Source organism: Dermochelys coriacea, chromosome 6, assembly GCF_009764565.3.
Source record: "Dermochelys coriacea isolate rDerCor1 chromosome 6, rDerCor1.pri.v4, whole genome shotgun sequence".
In the NCBI taxonomy this organism is placed as follows: Eukaryota; Metazoa; Chordata; order Testudines; family Dermochelyidae; genus Dermochelys; species Dermochelys coriacea.
This window is the reverse complement of record NC_050073.1, coordinates 19,637,888-19,651,474: the sequence shown is the minus strand read 5'-3', so window position 1 is coordinate 19,651,474 and position 13,587 is coordinate 19,637,888. Positions and strand designations below refer to the sequence as shown.

The 13,587-nt window shown below is 44.3% G+C and overlaps 1 protein-coding gene across 15 annotated transcripts in view; it reads right to left on the bottom strand.

The window, feature by feature from the left end:
• The window catches only part of BRSK2 (BR serine/threonine kinase 2), a 450,698-nt gene extending 442,009 nt beyond the window's left edge, over window positions 1-8,689 (bottom strand). For all 15 annotated transcript variants that reach the window (XM_038404500.2, XM_043517782.1, XM_043517775.1 and 12 more), the window contains exon 1: window positions 8,344-8,689. In XM_038404500.2, the coding sequence (XP_038260428.1) occupies window positions 8,344-8,437 (94 nt within the window). In that variant the 5' untranslated portion in view covers window positions 8,438-8,689. The remainder of the gene's footprint in view (window positions 1-8,343) is intronic.
• Window positions 8,690-13,587: the final 4,898 nt, after the last annotated feature.

Here is a 13,587-nt window from a genome sequence, read left to right as displayed (position 1 = left end):
ACATTGATAGCTGGAGGTGACCATTTATGAGCTACTGTGCGGGCTCTACACCACCTGAACATCTTCCTATAGTAAGAGAAGCATCCAGTGGCTGAGATGGATGACTTTAGGGATGCTTTCTGCCAGAGAACTACAAAACTCCCCATTCTACATAAGAATCATGCCCTGTGCTTAGCTTAGCTTTTAAATATAAACATATGGTAATTTTTATTTCCTCCTCCACTCACTATCCTAAGTTTACCCTTCAAAAACCAATGACCTCATCAGCACCTGTACAGAATATATTCTTTTGCTGCTTGCTTTGTTTATAGGCTTTGAGATATTATCAGCTGTCACAGAAAAAAAGTCAGGATCCTGAATGTGGTGAAGAGGGAATGCACTTTCAAATATTTTGTTTTAAAAATTAAATTATGTTGTAAGTTATTTCAGACAGAGATTGCATCTTCCTATGAATTTGTACAGGGGCCTCTAGGTGTTACAGTAACACAAATAGCACTAAATAATAATACGTAAGAATATTTGGAAATAACTCTATATATACAGTGTGCTCTGTTACAGTGTAATTTGTCCCTATGCAGATAGCCAGCGCAAGTCCTATGCTCAAGTTAATATTCACTTAAACCCAGTTTTGAGGAATTAAGACAGACTTCGGTGGTTGCATAGGTCTTGTGCTAGATTTCTGCACAGGGGTGAATTTCACCTGTAGTGATTTGGGTATGTAAACAGATTTAAAATAAAAACAAATAAAAGTTTTGCAGCTCATCATTATGTACAAGTCATATATACTGATCATGATACATGCCAAGGGAGCTGGGTGAATAATGTAAAAAAGTTCTGTGAATATTCACTTGAATTTTTAAGTGAATTTGATTTGATCACATTTGTGACCCTTTTGTATTTGTTTTCTGCAAACATTGGATCATTTGAGTCATACTGGCACAAATCATTATGGGAAACAACTCTTGAAACTGTGTTCGGGAAACCAAATTTTATGTTTGCATATGCAAATATTCATGCTGGAAATGCTCGCACACTCATCCAACCAGGGAACAGAACAGTACTCTGTAACGTATCCAACAGATTGCATCCAAGAGCACAACTCAGTTCTTTGATTATTGATTAAGCAGGCTCAATCCATTTAGGGGGAAAAAAATCAAAATAAACATTTGTCAAATAAACTGCAATGACAAATTACTTTGAGGAAATCGCAATCTGCTCATGGACGTTCCAGAAGAAGGCAGGCTACGTTTATTGAACAAATTATTTGTGATGAATTATTTGCTTCACTCTACAAATCTTGTGATAGAAGAGTGTTATCTCATGTATGAGGACTGAAAAGCTGAGCTATTCTGGCACTTTCCCACAAACAAAATGAACAGTTTTATCATTTAAGACTGTTAATGCCCTTGCACTGTTTGTAACAAAAAAACCACACTCTTGATGGTTGTTCCATTATGAAGTTTCTTCGAGAAGGAAAAAGTTTGACCCTTACCTATTATAATGGGCTTAATTCCTGTTCCTATTGAAGTTAACTGAAGGCATATCTTGTATTGATTGACTGCAGTGGGAGCAGGAGCAATACTTATTCCTATAACCCGACTATGCATTCAAAGAGCAGCACACAATGAAACTCCCCAAAATTAATGTCTACAAATTCACCCCTGTAATATCAACCAGGTATGCCCCTGCCTTGAGTCCACCTCCGCTCAGATCATCATCCATGTTTCCATATCTTCTCATTTTGACTAATGGAAGCAAGTCCCAGCTTTGTTGTAGCATGTGCAGAATCTGCTGCCCACAGTCTCAAACATACAAAGAAATAACCCCCAAAAGTCAAAAAGCTACATTCGTTCCCCGAGCATTTCAGGATTTGATTCAGACTTAGCCTCCTCATTTTTAAAACTCTTGCACAAACCTCTGTCTCTCTTCATTCCCTTCCTCAGTCCCTCCATTCGCCAAACAACTTACTCTCTACCCCTTTATGTAATCTCAGTACTGTCAATGCAAGAGCTTTCTTTTCAGCTTTGTTCCTCTGGAATGGCCATACTGCATTCTCCTCATTTGGTACCAAATCCAGCTCCCATTAGAAGTCAATGAAAATAATTCATTTGATTTCAATAGGACCTGGATGAGGCTCCCCATACCCTGTCAAATTTCATGTGAAAACCATTTTTTCTCCTTTGTCCATGCCACTTAATTTCTCTCTGCTCTTTTTTATGTTATTGATTATTAATTATTATTATTTCAAACAGTGCATCTATTATTTAATTCTGTAAAGCATCCAACATTACAGGTTGCATGAAAGATTCTGTATGAAATCGACGTATGCTATACTGTAAAGTGCGTCAGAATGTTGGGGAATCCAGAACATTCTCTGGCTGGTGAGGATATCGTAATATACAAAAGCAGTTATAAGGACACATTTAAAATACTATGCTGGTTCTTCCAATGGAGCTGCAAGTTGTCTGTAGATCTGAAATAATTTCCCTCCAGAGATAAATTCTACTGAGAAATGTTTTTAATTTCTCCAACCTCTCTCATCATTCTCATGTATGGTCTTCGCCACTGTAATGACACTAAATGTCATTAGAGTGGGGATGGAAAGGAGGAAGCTGTTTGAGCAGCATGAAAATGGTATTTGTGGAACTGCCATTTCTGCAGCACCTGGTGATGTCTGAGATTTAGATATAAAAATAGTTATATGATCCCACTCGTTTGACAGAGTATCTGAATTTTAACAACTCTTGGGCAAAAGGCTAGTTGTCACTTTAAAAATACACTAAGAGCCTGCTCTATTCCCACTGAATTCAATGGCAGTTATGCCACGAATTTTGTTGGAAATAAGCTTGGGTCATAAGGCCTTGATTTAGCAATGTGCTTTGTGCAGTCAGACCCCTATGCCCGTGCAGAGCATATAGGAGTCCATTTGCATGTAGCACATTGCAGGATCAGGACGTAAATTAGATCTCTTCTACCTATCATTTGCACTAAATTTGGCAAAGAGGTGTTTGCTAGAATAGTTTTAACACAAAACTTTCAAAAGGCCCGTTTTTCAGAGCTACTTAACATGGTAGCACTCATTTCAATTGGAGATGTAGAGCCTCAGCATCTCTGAAAATCAGACTGGAGGTATCTCACATTGGGCGTCCGAAGACCAAGTCTCTGAAAATCAATGGCAGCTTTTTTAAAGTTCTGCCCTTATTGTATAACAACCTCCTTTCGAACCTTATTTAACATTGAGGGTCCAGACAAATATATTTGATTCTGATGTCAACATATCTTAGCAACATTTCACTAAAAACTTGTGCTTGTAAAACCTCCATTGTCTGAGACACTGTTTCCAATATTACATTTCCAATTGTGTGATTACTAATTAGTTCATCTCTTAAGTGAAAGATGTCCTAACAGGTTATCACTGAAAGGTATGCAGATTCAGAAAAGTCTCATTGCTATCAAGATAGACTCTCTAATTAAAAACCAAGTAAGAAATGTGTTTAAAAATATAAATGGAACTTGCATGTATTGGGGAAAACAGGAAAACTGCAAATGATTTACATCTCTCTGGCCAGATCCTCAGCTGGTGTAAGTCAGAGTCACCAAATTCAATGGAGCTGTGCCAGTTTAAATCATCTGTGGATCTGACCCTTACAGTCTACAAAACTATTAATGACAGTATGGATAACACTGATGATGCATACTTTTATAAAATCAGAAGGAGCAGCAGGATCATAATTCTACAGCTATACAGTTCAATATCATACCAGTATATGATTGATTATTGGCTGGTATATGTACTGTGTTATATGTACAAATTATTGTACTTTATATACAACAGAGTATATAAAGAGTGCACCCTCTCAATATGGAAGGCTCATCATGCAAGCTCTCCAAATGCAGAACTGCCATTGGCTTCAATTGGAATTCTGTGTATGGAATGCCTGCAGAATTAGGCCCAAATATCAGAGAAGTTGTGTGAGTATACCAAATGGATTTGCAATGTTATGCTCTTTGCTTTCAAAGAAACTTGATCAAAGACTAAATTCCCAGCACAGGATAGTGTTGCTTTTCTTGCAGAGAAAGGAGCATTTCAGACATTTTAACTGTGTTGTCATCTGGTGTCAGGGCAAACAAACAAAAATAGTACTGAAGTGTATAAGTTGGCCTTTGAATGAAAATGCAGAAAGATCCACTGAAATGTTGAAGCACTTACCAAGGAATACTTCAATTCCACATCTCTGCCTTCACTAATAAAAATTCACTATAGTCAATCTGAATTATTGCAGAGGGTTTCAAGGGGAAAACAGAGGTTAACAAGGGCAAAAGAAAAGTCACAAACAAAATATATTCCTGGAATTTAAAAAAAAAAGCATCAGGAATACATGAAAAGTTGATTTCATACAGAATTAGTGGCAAATGGAGAGCAGCCTCTGTTTAATCTGAATAATAAACTTGAATCTCTTCTTAGCGTTCAAATCGGAACTGTTTTCTAAGCATAATATCTCCTGGTGTGTTATTGAAACACAAAGAACAACCTTTTTGCTTACTACTGTTAATTACAGTGAAAAACTACAATAATTAACTGCAGTACAGTGTAATTCAATGAAATTTACATTAACCAACCCCTTCATAGTCTCCTTTATATATCCTGTATTGTCATCTTTTACAATGACGTTTCCTTATAATAAAATGTTACGAGTGTGGTAATTCAATTATTACACTGCTTCTTATATTCTTGTTCCCTCCTAATACAGATTCCATGAGCTACTAGACCAGCTGCCAGAAACAATGGCAGAGATACTTTGAATTGAACCTAATACAACTACAAAAGGGCAACTGTCTTACTACGGCACTCCAAATTATTCACATGTAGAATTCTTGTGCTGAATTATTAAAAATTTTTTTTCTTAGCTTTTGTCCCACTCCCAGTATTATTGGAGTGCAAACATTTTTCAGCATTGCACTGCACCTTCCTTTCCTGCTTTCCAAACTAAGTGGCCTTAATCCTCTCTTTGTGACATCAGTCATTCTCAGAGAGCCTGATGTCCCAACACTGTAGACTCCTCAGGGCAGGCTTTGGCTATCCTTCTTTAAATCAAAATCAGCACGGTTTTTGAACTGGATCTGAACACACTTCTCCATGTCAGTTTTGCCAACTCCCTCCCCATTACTAGATGTCACCAGCTTCCACTGACATCACAGGCAGAGTATCTGGGCCTCTTTGCAGGAACCAGCAAGCTCTTGTTGGTAAACATTTCTCTTTCTCAGAGATTGAGAAGGAAATCTGCTATAGCTATACGGAGGCTGAAACATGCCATTTGGAGTTCAACTGAACGTGAAAGCTCCCCTTTCATAGCATCCTTTGTAAGTTTGCCATGAACTGTGGCAGATTCTGTACTTGATGCCCTCCCTTATTCCTCTTCCTTTGATCTTAAAAATTATCCAATCTGAGTGCAGGGCAGATGAGAGCTACTAAGAGGTTTGTATAATATTTAATACAAATGGGAAAGCAGCAAGAGCCACAAATCTGAAATAACTTTAGAGTGAAGGATTCTTTCACTTAAAAGAAAAATGAGTGATGTGAAGATCAATGAAGAAGGTAAAGGACTTGGTCTAATAGGACTGTATGTTTTCCTTCTGCTTGTAAGTTTGTTTTGCCAAATTTTCTTTCAAAAGGCCCCTACAAAAACAAAACAAAACAAAACACACACACATACACATACACGCAAGCAAACAAGCCTTTACTTCTTAACCTTCCAAGCCTTAAACTCTTCAGATGAGCTAAAGAAATTCTCACAGCCTGATTCACCACTGTGTTACTCCATCAAATTCAATGGAGTTACACTAGCAAATTGCAGTGGTCAATCAGGTCCTCACACTGCACTGTTGTCATCTAACAAAAATGCTGCAGGTTCCCCATTCACCCTCCAAGTTAGCAGGGTGAGAGCTACATGCACACCTGCAATTCTGCACATTCCCGAATCTGATTAGCACAGAAAATGCAGAAGACCAGAAAGCATCTTTCCCGTATTTAACTATGTACATTTAACACCAATTCAAATTTCACCTCCATGCATTATCTATATCAAGGGCGGATAAGGTAAGGAAGACAGAGGCTGGCATCAGCTACTTTTAAGCTTTATCCCTCCATCTTCCCTGAAACGGTGCATAGAATGTGTTTCCTGTTTGCACATACATGCGTGCACAATGCAGAAACCTGTCTCTATAGATTTGCTATAGTGTAAAACGGTAAAAGGCAACTTTCCTGCTAATCCAGTTGGTCAAATAACTGCAGAGCCCAAAAGCAACAACCCCAAAAACACACTCTCTCCCCTCCTACCCTGCTGCCTGCCTGCCTGCCTCTCTCTCTCTCTCTCTAATCACTTACGAGGAAGATAGGAAGATTATCAAGGGGAAAAAAATTAACCAAAGCTGCAGATAACCCTTTAGGACCATAGTATCAGGTTATGTGATTTGGAGCATAAAGGTTAATGTGCAGGAATCTTAGACGCAATTTGATATCTATATATTGGGGGGTGAGGGTTGCCGAGAAGATGAGGAAGAAAGAAATGGTGATGAAGATAGAAAATGAACGTGTATATCTAGGGTTGGTTTTATGATCAGTTAGAGTGCCCAGCAAGAGATTAACTATGGAAACAGGATACAGATTTATCACCACCAAGACACTGCAATTTTTTGGTGGGGTATTTTTATCATCATCATCAACACCAGGACGGATTTTATGGAAACTACATCTGGAGAGATACGGGTTCACTCAGTAATATGAAGAATAAAGGTGGTGACCAAAAAAAAAAAAAGCAGCTAGATACCTTCAGCAGTTGTAGTATTTTAAAGATTTGGGGGGGGGGGAAATAAAATAAAAGTCACTTTCATTTCAAGACTATATGATGCTCACATCCCATCCATATATTCCAATGGTTGCCATGGGGTTTGTGGAGAAGAGAAGAACGAATGAGAAGGGGGGGGGGGTCATAATCAATCATCTCAGAAGAGCATTTCTCCTTACAGAGAAAGATCTGGATTTTGACTGTGTCCCTAAGAAAATTGCAGACTGCAGAGCTGCTGCCATGCAGGGCAGCGAGGAAGCAGGCAGAGCAGAGGCAGCAGCTGGGGATGGAAACGCCTATTAAATCCTTTAGACAACAGATGGGCAAAGCTTGGCTGGGTTTTTAAAAAACACAATGCATCATGTTTTATTGTCCCACCATAATGAACAACACTTAACACCCACAAGCCCGAAGAAGCCCCCTATGGCTGATTCCACCAACCCTCCCTTCTAAATTATAACCTGGAGACTCAATCTACTTTCGGGGGTCCCCCAACCAAATCAATTTGCCAGATCCCATTGCTCATTGCACCTGTTACTAAAAAAAGAACATAAAAATGGGAAAGGCTTTGGGGATTTTTTTTTTTAACTGCTCTTCCTTCCAATTACTGCTCCCCTGCCCTTGAAGTAAATATAACATCCAGGCAGGCAACCAGCGAGTCCAGATTTTGAATGCATTTAGGAGATCTAATTATGCCACGTAGGGCACAAGCACCTGCTCTCTGCTAATTCTCCCACTACGTTTCCTCTTAATATTTCTTACCATTGTTCCTTTCAGGAAAATCTGATGGGGGGGCCAGTTTCACAAACAGGGGCTTTTGGGAACATAAATAAATAAATAAAAACCTCAAGCCGCTAGAGTGGGTTCTGCTGCTGACCACTTTTTTATTTTTAAATTCCAGCTATGCCACACAAAAACATACCCAACAGCACCATCCGTTCATGCTTTCCAAATAACCACAGCAGCCAGTGCCATAGACTGTACCGTGCACATTCTCTCCCACCAACTGCACCTTAAGGACTACACCCTTTTCAATCATGATGTCATGAAATACTGCTGGTGACTCCCCCGCCTCCCCACCCCGTGCTTCTCCTCCTCCTCCCCCCTCCTCTCCGGCACACACAGTGCACCTCTCATTCCCATTTAATGTGATTAAAAAGAAAAGAAAGCAAAGTGGGGCAGTGAAGTAAGGGGCATGAAATTTACCAGCAGCAGGGCATCCCCCGTTTTCCTCTGCATGCGCTTTGACAGTCACCAGAACAACACCCGTTAGCAAGAGTGATGCCCACAAGGCAGCCTCTGCTTTATTTAGTTAGTTCGTTCGTTAGCTAGTTATTTTGAAATAAAATAAAATAAAACCAGGAACGAAATAAACAACGGCCAAAATCCATTAGAAACAGCCTCTCCCCCGCCGGCGCCCAAGGGACCCTCACCTCTCCCATCCCCATCAGCGGCTCCCGCACCTTCGCCCTAGCGCGGCGGCTGCAAAGGAACCAACCTGTCTGTCCTTTGCCCAAGGTTTTCTCCAAGCGATAGGGTCCAACATACTGTGCGTGCTGCGCTGCGCTGCCGTCTTTCCCCGTCGATGTCATCTCTCCCCGGCTCTGTCAGTCGGCGCTGGGGAGCTGGGGTTTCTCTCGCTCTGCCGCCCCTTCCTCCCTCTCCCTTTGCCGCTTCGGTCCCCTTGGCTGCAGCTCTCCTCCTCGCTCCCTTTCCGCTCGCCGGGCCAGCGGCAGGAGGGCGCTAGGATCCCAGCGCAGGGAGCCTGGCGCGGGCGGCCGCAGCTCCGCGCGCGCCGGGCTCTCTCGCTCGGAGCGGCTCCGGGGCCCCGCGAGCGGCGGAAGGGCGGGGGCCCAGCGTTCTGAGCGACATGAGCGGCAGCCAATCTCCGGCGGCCGCCCCGTTCCCCCGCGCTCTCTCTCTGCTCCGCCCCCCTGCCGCTACCTTTCCCCGGGCAGCCGGCTCCGCCGCGGTTGCTGCCCCTGCCTGCGGGAGCGTCCTCACCGATGGCCGTGGCAATAAGCCGGTGGCCGGCAGCCTGCTGGGAAGGGGAAATCATTGCAGATACAGAGGGACGGAGCTGTGTTAAAAGTCATATGCCCACACATCCACGGCTCTGCCTGTGAATTATCCCCCCCCCCCCCAGGCACCTCGCCCCGGCAAGTCCCTGGCCAAAAGCGAGCATGGAAATGATGCTGAGGTTGTGGCAGTCTTTATAAGAGGCAAGCAATCTGCTTGGAAGATGTACGGATGCTGCTGCGATGGGAAGCATTTCTAATCCCTGTTGTTCTGTAAGGAGAGGCTTCAGAGGAGCAGCCGTGTTCGTCTGTATCCGCAAAAAGAACAGGGGGGGCTTGGGGCACCTGAGAGACCAACACATTGATTGGAGCACAAGCTTTCCTGAGCGGCCGCTCACTTCATCGGATGCATTTGGTGGAAAAGGCATCCGATTTTTCCACCAAATGCATCCGATGAAGTGAGCGGCCGCTCAGGAAAGCTTGTGCTCCAATCAATGTGTTGGTCTCTCAGGTGCCCCAAGCCCCCCCCCCCCCCGTTCTTTTTCTTCTGTAAGGAGTCTTTCAGAAACAATGACTATTATGAAAAACAGGGCTTGGTCACTCTCCCGATGAACTCAGGGGAGGATTTGCTTTGGACTTCAGTGGGGAACATGTAGGGCTGAATGTACAGACCAATACATAAATAAATCCAGCACAACTGGTACTTCAGTTCGTAATCACAACTGAAATGCCAAGGAGGAAACTTGGAATCATGGAAACTTTTAAGCTCGACAGGTGGTCTCTCTAGGGCTGAGACACAAGGGCAGGGCCACATAGGGAAAGCTTGCCCTGCTGCAGCCCAGGCTGTATCTGTTCTGCAAAGAGGTCCCAGCAAGGTACTTAAGCATGTGTGTAACTTTAAGCACCTGGATAGTCTCAATTAAGTCAATGCGATTACTTATGTGCTTAAAGTTAGACAAATGCTTATGTACCTTGTGGATTCAGGGCCATATAAAGGACTTCAATGTCCGGGACTATCAAGGTAATGCCTTTCAGCACCAGTGAAATTCACCCCAAGCCTCCATATTTACTTTCTCTCCATAGGTAGGCTCCATTCTCCATCCCGGGTAGCACCTAGGTTGCAATGCCCTCATCTGAAGGCATGCAGAAGTGTTGCACATAGCACGGACTCCTCAGTCACAAAGGAAGCGCTTGATAAACCTGCAAAAGGAAGAAAAAGTAAAGAGACATGGCGAGACAAATATTTTGTAAACTAAAAATGTTTCAGATAATGCCTAAAGGTGAAATTTACTTTACAGTAAGTCATCCAAAACCTATGTATAAATGGGTGTAAAGTCCATGGAAGATCCCTTCTGTGGACCACATCCAAAAAAGTGCAGGAGACAGATGAGGGGAGGAGCAGAGAAATATGAGGCTAGTCTATCTGAATGCAACCCCCAAAAGGTCCCAATATAATTTCCTTTCTCCCCCAAAAACAAGACCCCCAACACTTACCTTGACCCTCTCCTGCCTCTCTTTTTACAGTGCTGCCTTGTTCTAACTACTGTCCTATACTGCTGCAGCAACCTTCAGTGTGTTGAGTTTCCAACCCTTCCACAAAGTCCCCCAGTCTCTCCTCTTTCCCCTTTCCCTTCTCCCTTCCAGACTTCATAGTATGTGAAACCTTCCCAGGCTCCCCCACTGCCCACAAACTCCTACCGTAACTTTTCTCCTTCTCCCAAGACTCTCCTCCCCCCAAATGCCAGTCTCATCTCTCCAAGACCCCCTTCATTCTCAGCCAGTCCCCAAATTTGCCTCATTCTCTCCCTCACCTCCAAATCCCTCATTCACTCTTCCACAAACTGCCTCCCCTCTTCTTTTCCCTTTCCCCAAATTTCCCTCACAGCTGCCTCTTAGTGCCTGTCCTCCAGTAACTGTCCCTTCTTCCCAGTGCCTCCGCATAGCTGTGCCCTCCCTCCACAGCAGTGCCCCCTTGTCCCTGCCCCCTTGCCCCTCCCCCTGCAGCAGTGCCCCTTCCACCTCCCCCTCCCCACACAGCAGTTCCCCCTTGTCCCTTCCCCATTGCCCCTCCCCCAGCAGCAGTGCCCCTTGTTCCTACCCCCTTCTCCCTCACCCCACAGCAGTGCCCCCTTGCCCTTCCCCCAACAGCAGTGCCCCTTGTCCCTTCCCTGTTGTCCCTCCCTCCCACAGCAGTGCCCCTTTGTCCCTGCCCCCTTCACCATCCCCCATACAGTAATGTCCCCTTGTCCGTGCCCCTCTCCCCATAGTAGTGCCCCTTGTCCCTGCCCCTCATGTCCCTGTAACCCTACTGGGGGATACAGGGTAGGAGAAGCTGCTGCCCCAGCCAGAGCACCTCCCTCCACTCCGGGCCAGGCTCCTGCTGATCCCCAGACCCTCACTCAGAGCCAGCCAGGGAGAGACCCAGGTGTGGGAGGAGCGGAGCTGGCTGCAGATAGGAGTCACAGCTGCGGCCCAGACCGGGGGGGGGGGGAGGCAGAGCGGAGCCTGAGGGCAGGGAGCCTCCGGGGCACCTCCGCTGCCCAAGAGCGGATCATCAGGGGGAAGTGGGAGGGAGGCCGCCATTCTCAGCCTTGGCTGCCCCAAGCAGCCTGTATTCCCCTCTCTGATCCCTCCACTGCCTCTTCTCCCCCAGCCAAAGTCATGAGGGGGGAGGCTGTTGTCTCCATGCTGAAAGTGTATGGGGTTTGGGGACGGGGGGGGGGGAGATCCCTTCCCCTATAATTAGGCCCATCGAGGCAGATAGGGTTTGCTCTCCTCTTACACCATTGCAGCTACACAGACTCCTGATTTAAGTAAGTTTTAGACCAGAATCAGCTCCCAGGACACAGAAACAGCTGAGTTATAACCAGTCCATAAAAAATCTAATCCAGGTTATACACAAGACCCACAGCACACTGCAACCAGCAATACTGCCAGCCCCACAAGCATTTAAACATTGAAAGGCAGAACCCAAAACATCTTGAGACTGCCTTGAAAATAAAAAAAAATTAAAATGAAACATACAGTTTGTGCTCTTTTTATTTGCTTTTTGTATTTTGAGTCTTTAGGGCTCACATTTCCAATCTTTTATCCACAACCACGAGGGCCAGAAACTTCCTGAGGGCCAGAAACTTACTTTAAAGAGAATAAAAGCTGAGATTCTAACAATTACATGACCGCAGGAGCTAGGAATATAAGAAAAATACAAAATATATTAAAACATGGAAAAATCATGAGCTGGCAACACTAGACCAGGCTTTGGGAGTTTTACTTTAGTTCTGCATAGACAGAAGGAATACATCAATACAAATTGTTAGTTCTTCGCTTTAAATACTCATGCCAGATCCTCAGCTGCATTCAGCACAACTAAGGGGGGTGGGCATAGTGGTTGGAGCCATCCAGTCAGCAATTGAGCCATCAGTACTACTTAGAGCAACTTCAGGACTGCTCTATATTATGCCTGGCTGCAGTGGCCGCTTGGGGTATGTCGACATGCACACTAAGCCTGCGCTCTGGCTCTGGTTTAAGACCAGGTCTCCCTTCTGTCCACACAGAAATCAGTCTGACTCGTGCCAGGAACCCCTTTGGATTCTGGCTCACAGACCCTGCTAGGAGGATGAATCAGAGCTGTATCCTGCTGTGATGTGGGTTGAAGCCCATACATTTTGCAATATAGATGCAGCTCGAGTCCAGGTAACCAGATGTGGGTCCAAAGAGTCTGCCAATGCTATCCCATAATTCCCTGGACTGTGCTTCCCTTCTCTTCCATCTCAAAATTCCCACTTGCTTTCCAGGATCCAGAAACAACCTCTAGGTTCAAATACAGCTACTCAGCATTTAACCCTTCATTTCCATACAGACTGCTCAATTGGAAGTACAGTTAAACCCTCACATGTATTAGCTATGGCCAGCACTAAAAGAAGTCCTGCATCAAGTGTGCTGCTAGTTGGCGAGAGGAACACAGCCAGATTCTGGTGAACCTGTGGTGCGAGGCAACAAAAACTTTCAATTTCAGCAACAGCATGAGAAATGATCATGTCTACAAAGTTATATCTGAGCAGTGTTGGGAATTGACTGGAACAGCAGAACAATACAAACAGCAAATCAAGCAGCTGAAGACAAACTACAGCAAAGTCAAAGATTCTAATAGCACCTCGGGAACTCCCTGCCTCTTTTATGAGGAATTCAACCTGGAACTGAGAACTGTAGCAAGCACTGAGCGCAACATGGTGCATGCCATGTTGCCAAAGTGGCTAAGCACAACCTAGGTCTGCCCTCAGAGGAGCTGTTTGGGGAAGGCCCTAGGGTGACCAGATAGAAAGTGTGAAAAATCAGGACAGGAGTTGGGGGGTAATAGGCCCCAATATAAGAAAAAGCCCTGAATATGAGGACTATCGCTATAGAATCAGGACATCTGGTCACCCTAGATGGCCCTGAGGAGCTGCCAGCTGCAGACCCTGCATCAGAGTAAGTGCTAAAGCCGGAGCCAGGTAAATTTCTGCATCTGTGTTTGTTGTTATTAATTTATGGATGGGAGGGATTTCCAGCTTTGTTATTAATACAAGCCTGGGTTTTGGTATTCTTCCTTTCACCATCCCTCCCACACCTGTAACGGAATGCCAAACTGTATTATACTATTCAGCCACTAGGCAGCGCTGTGTGTGACTTACCTCACCTAAGACTAGCTCAGCCATACTTGGGGGTGTGTGTATAAAGTAGCTCAT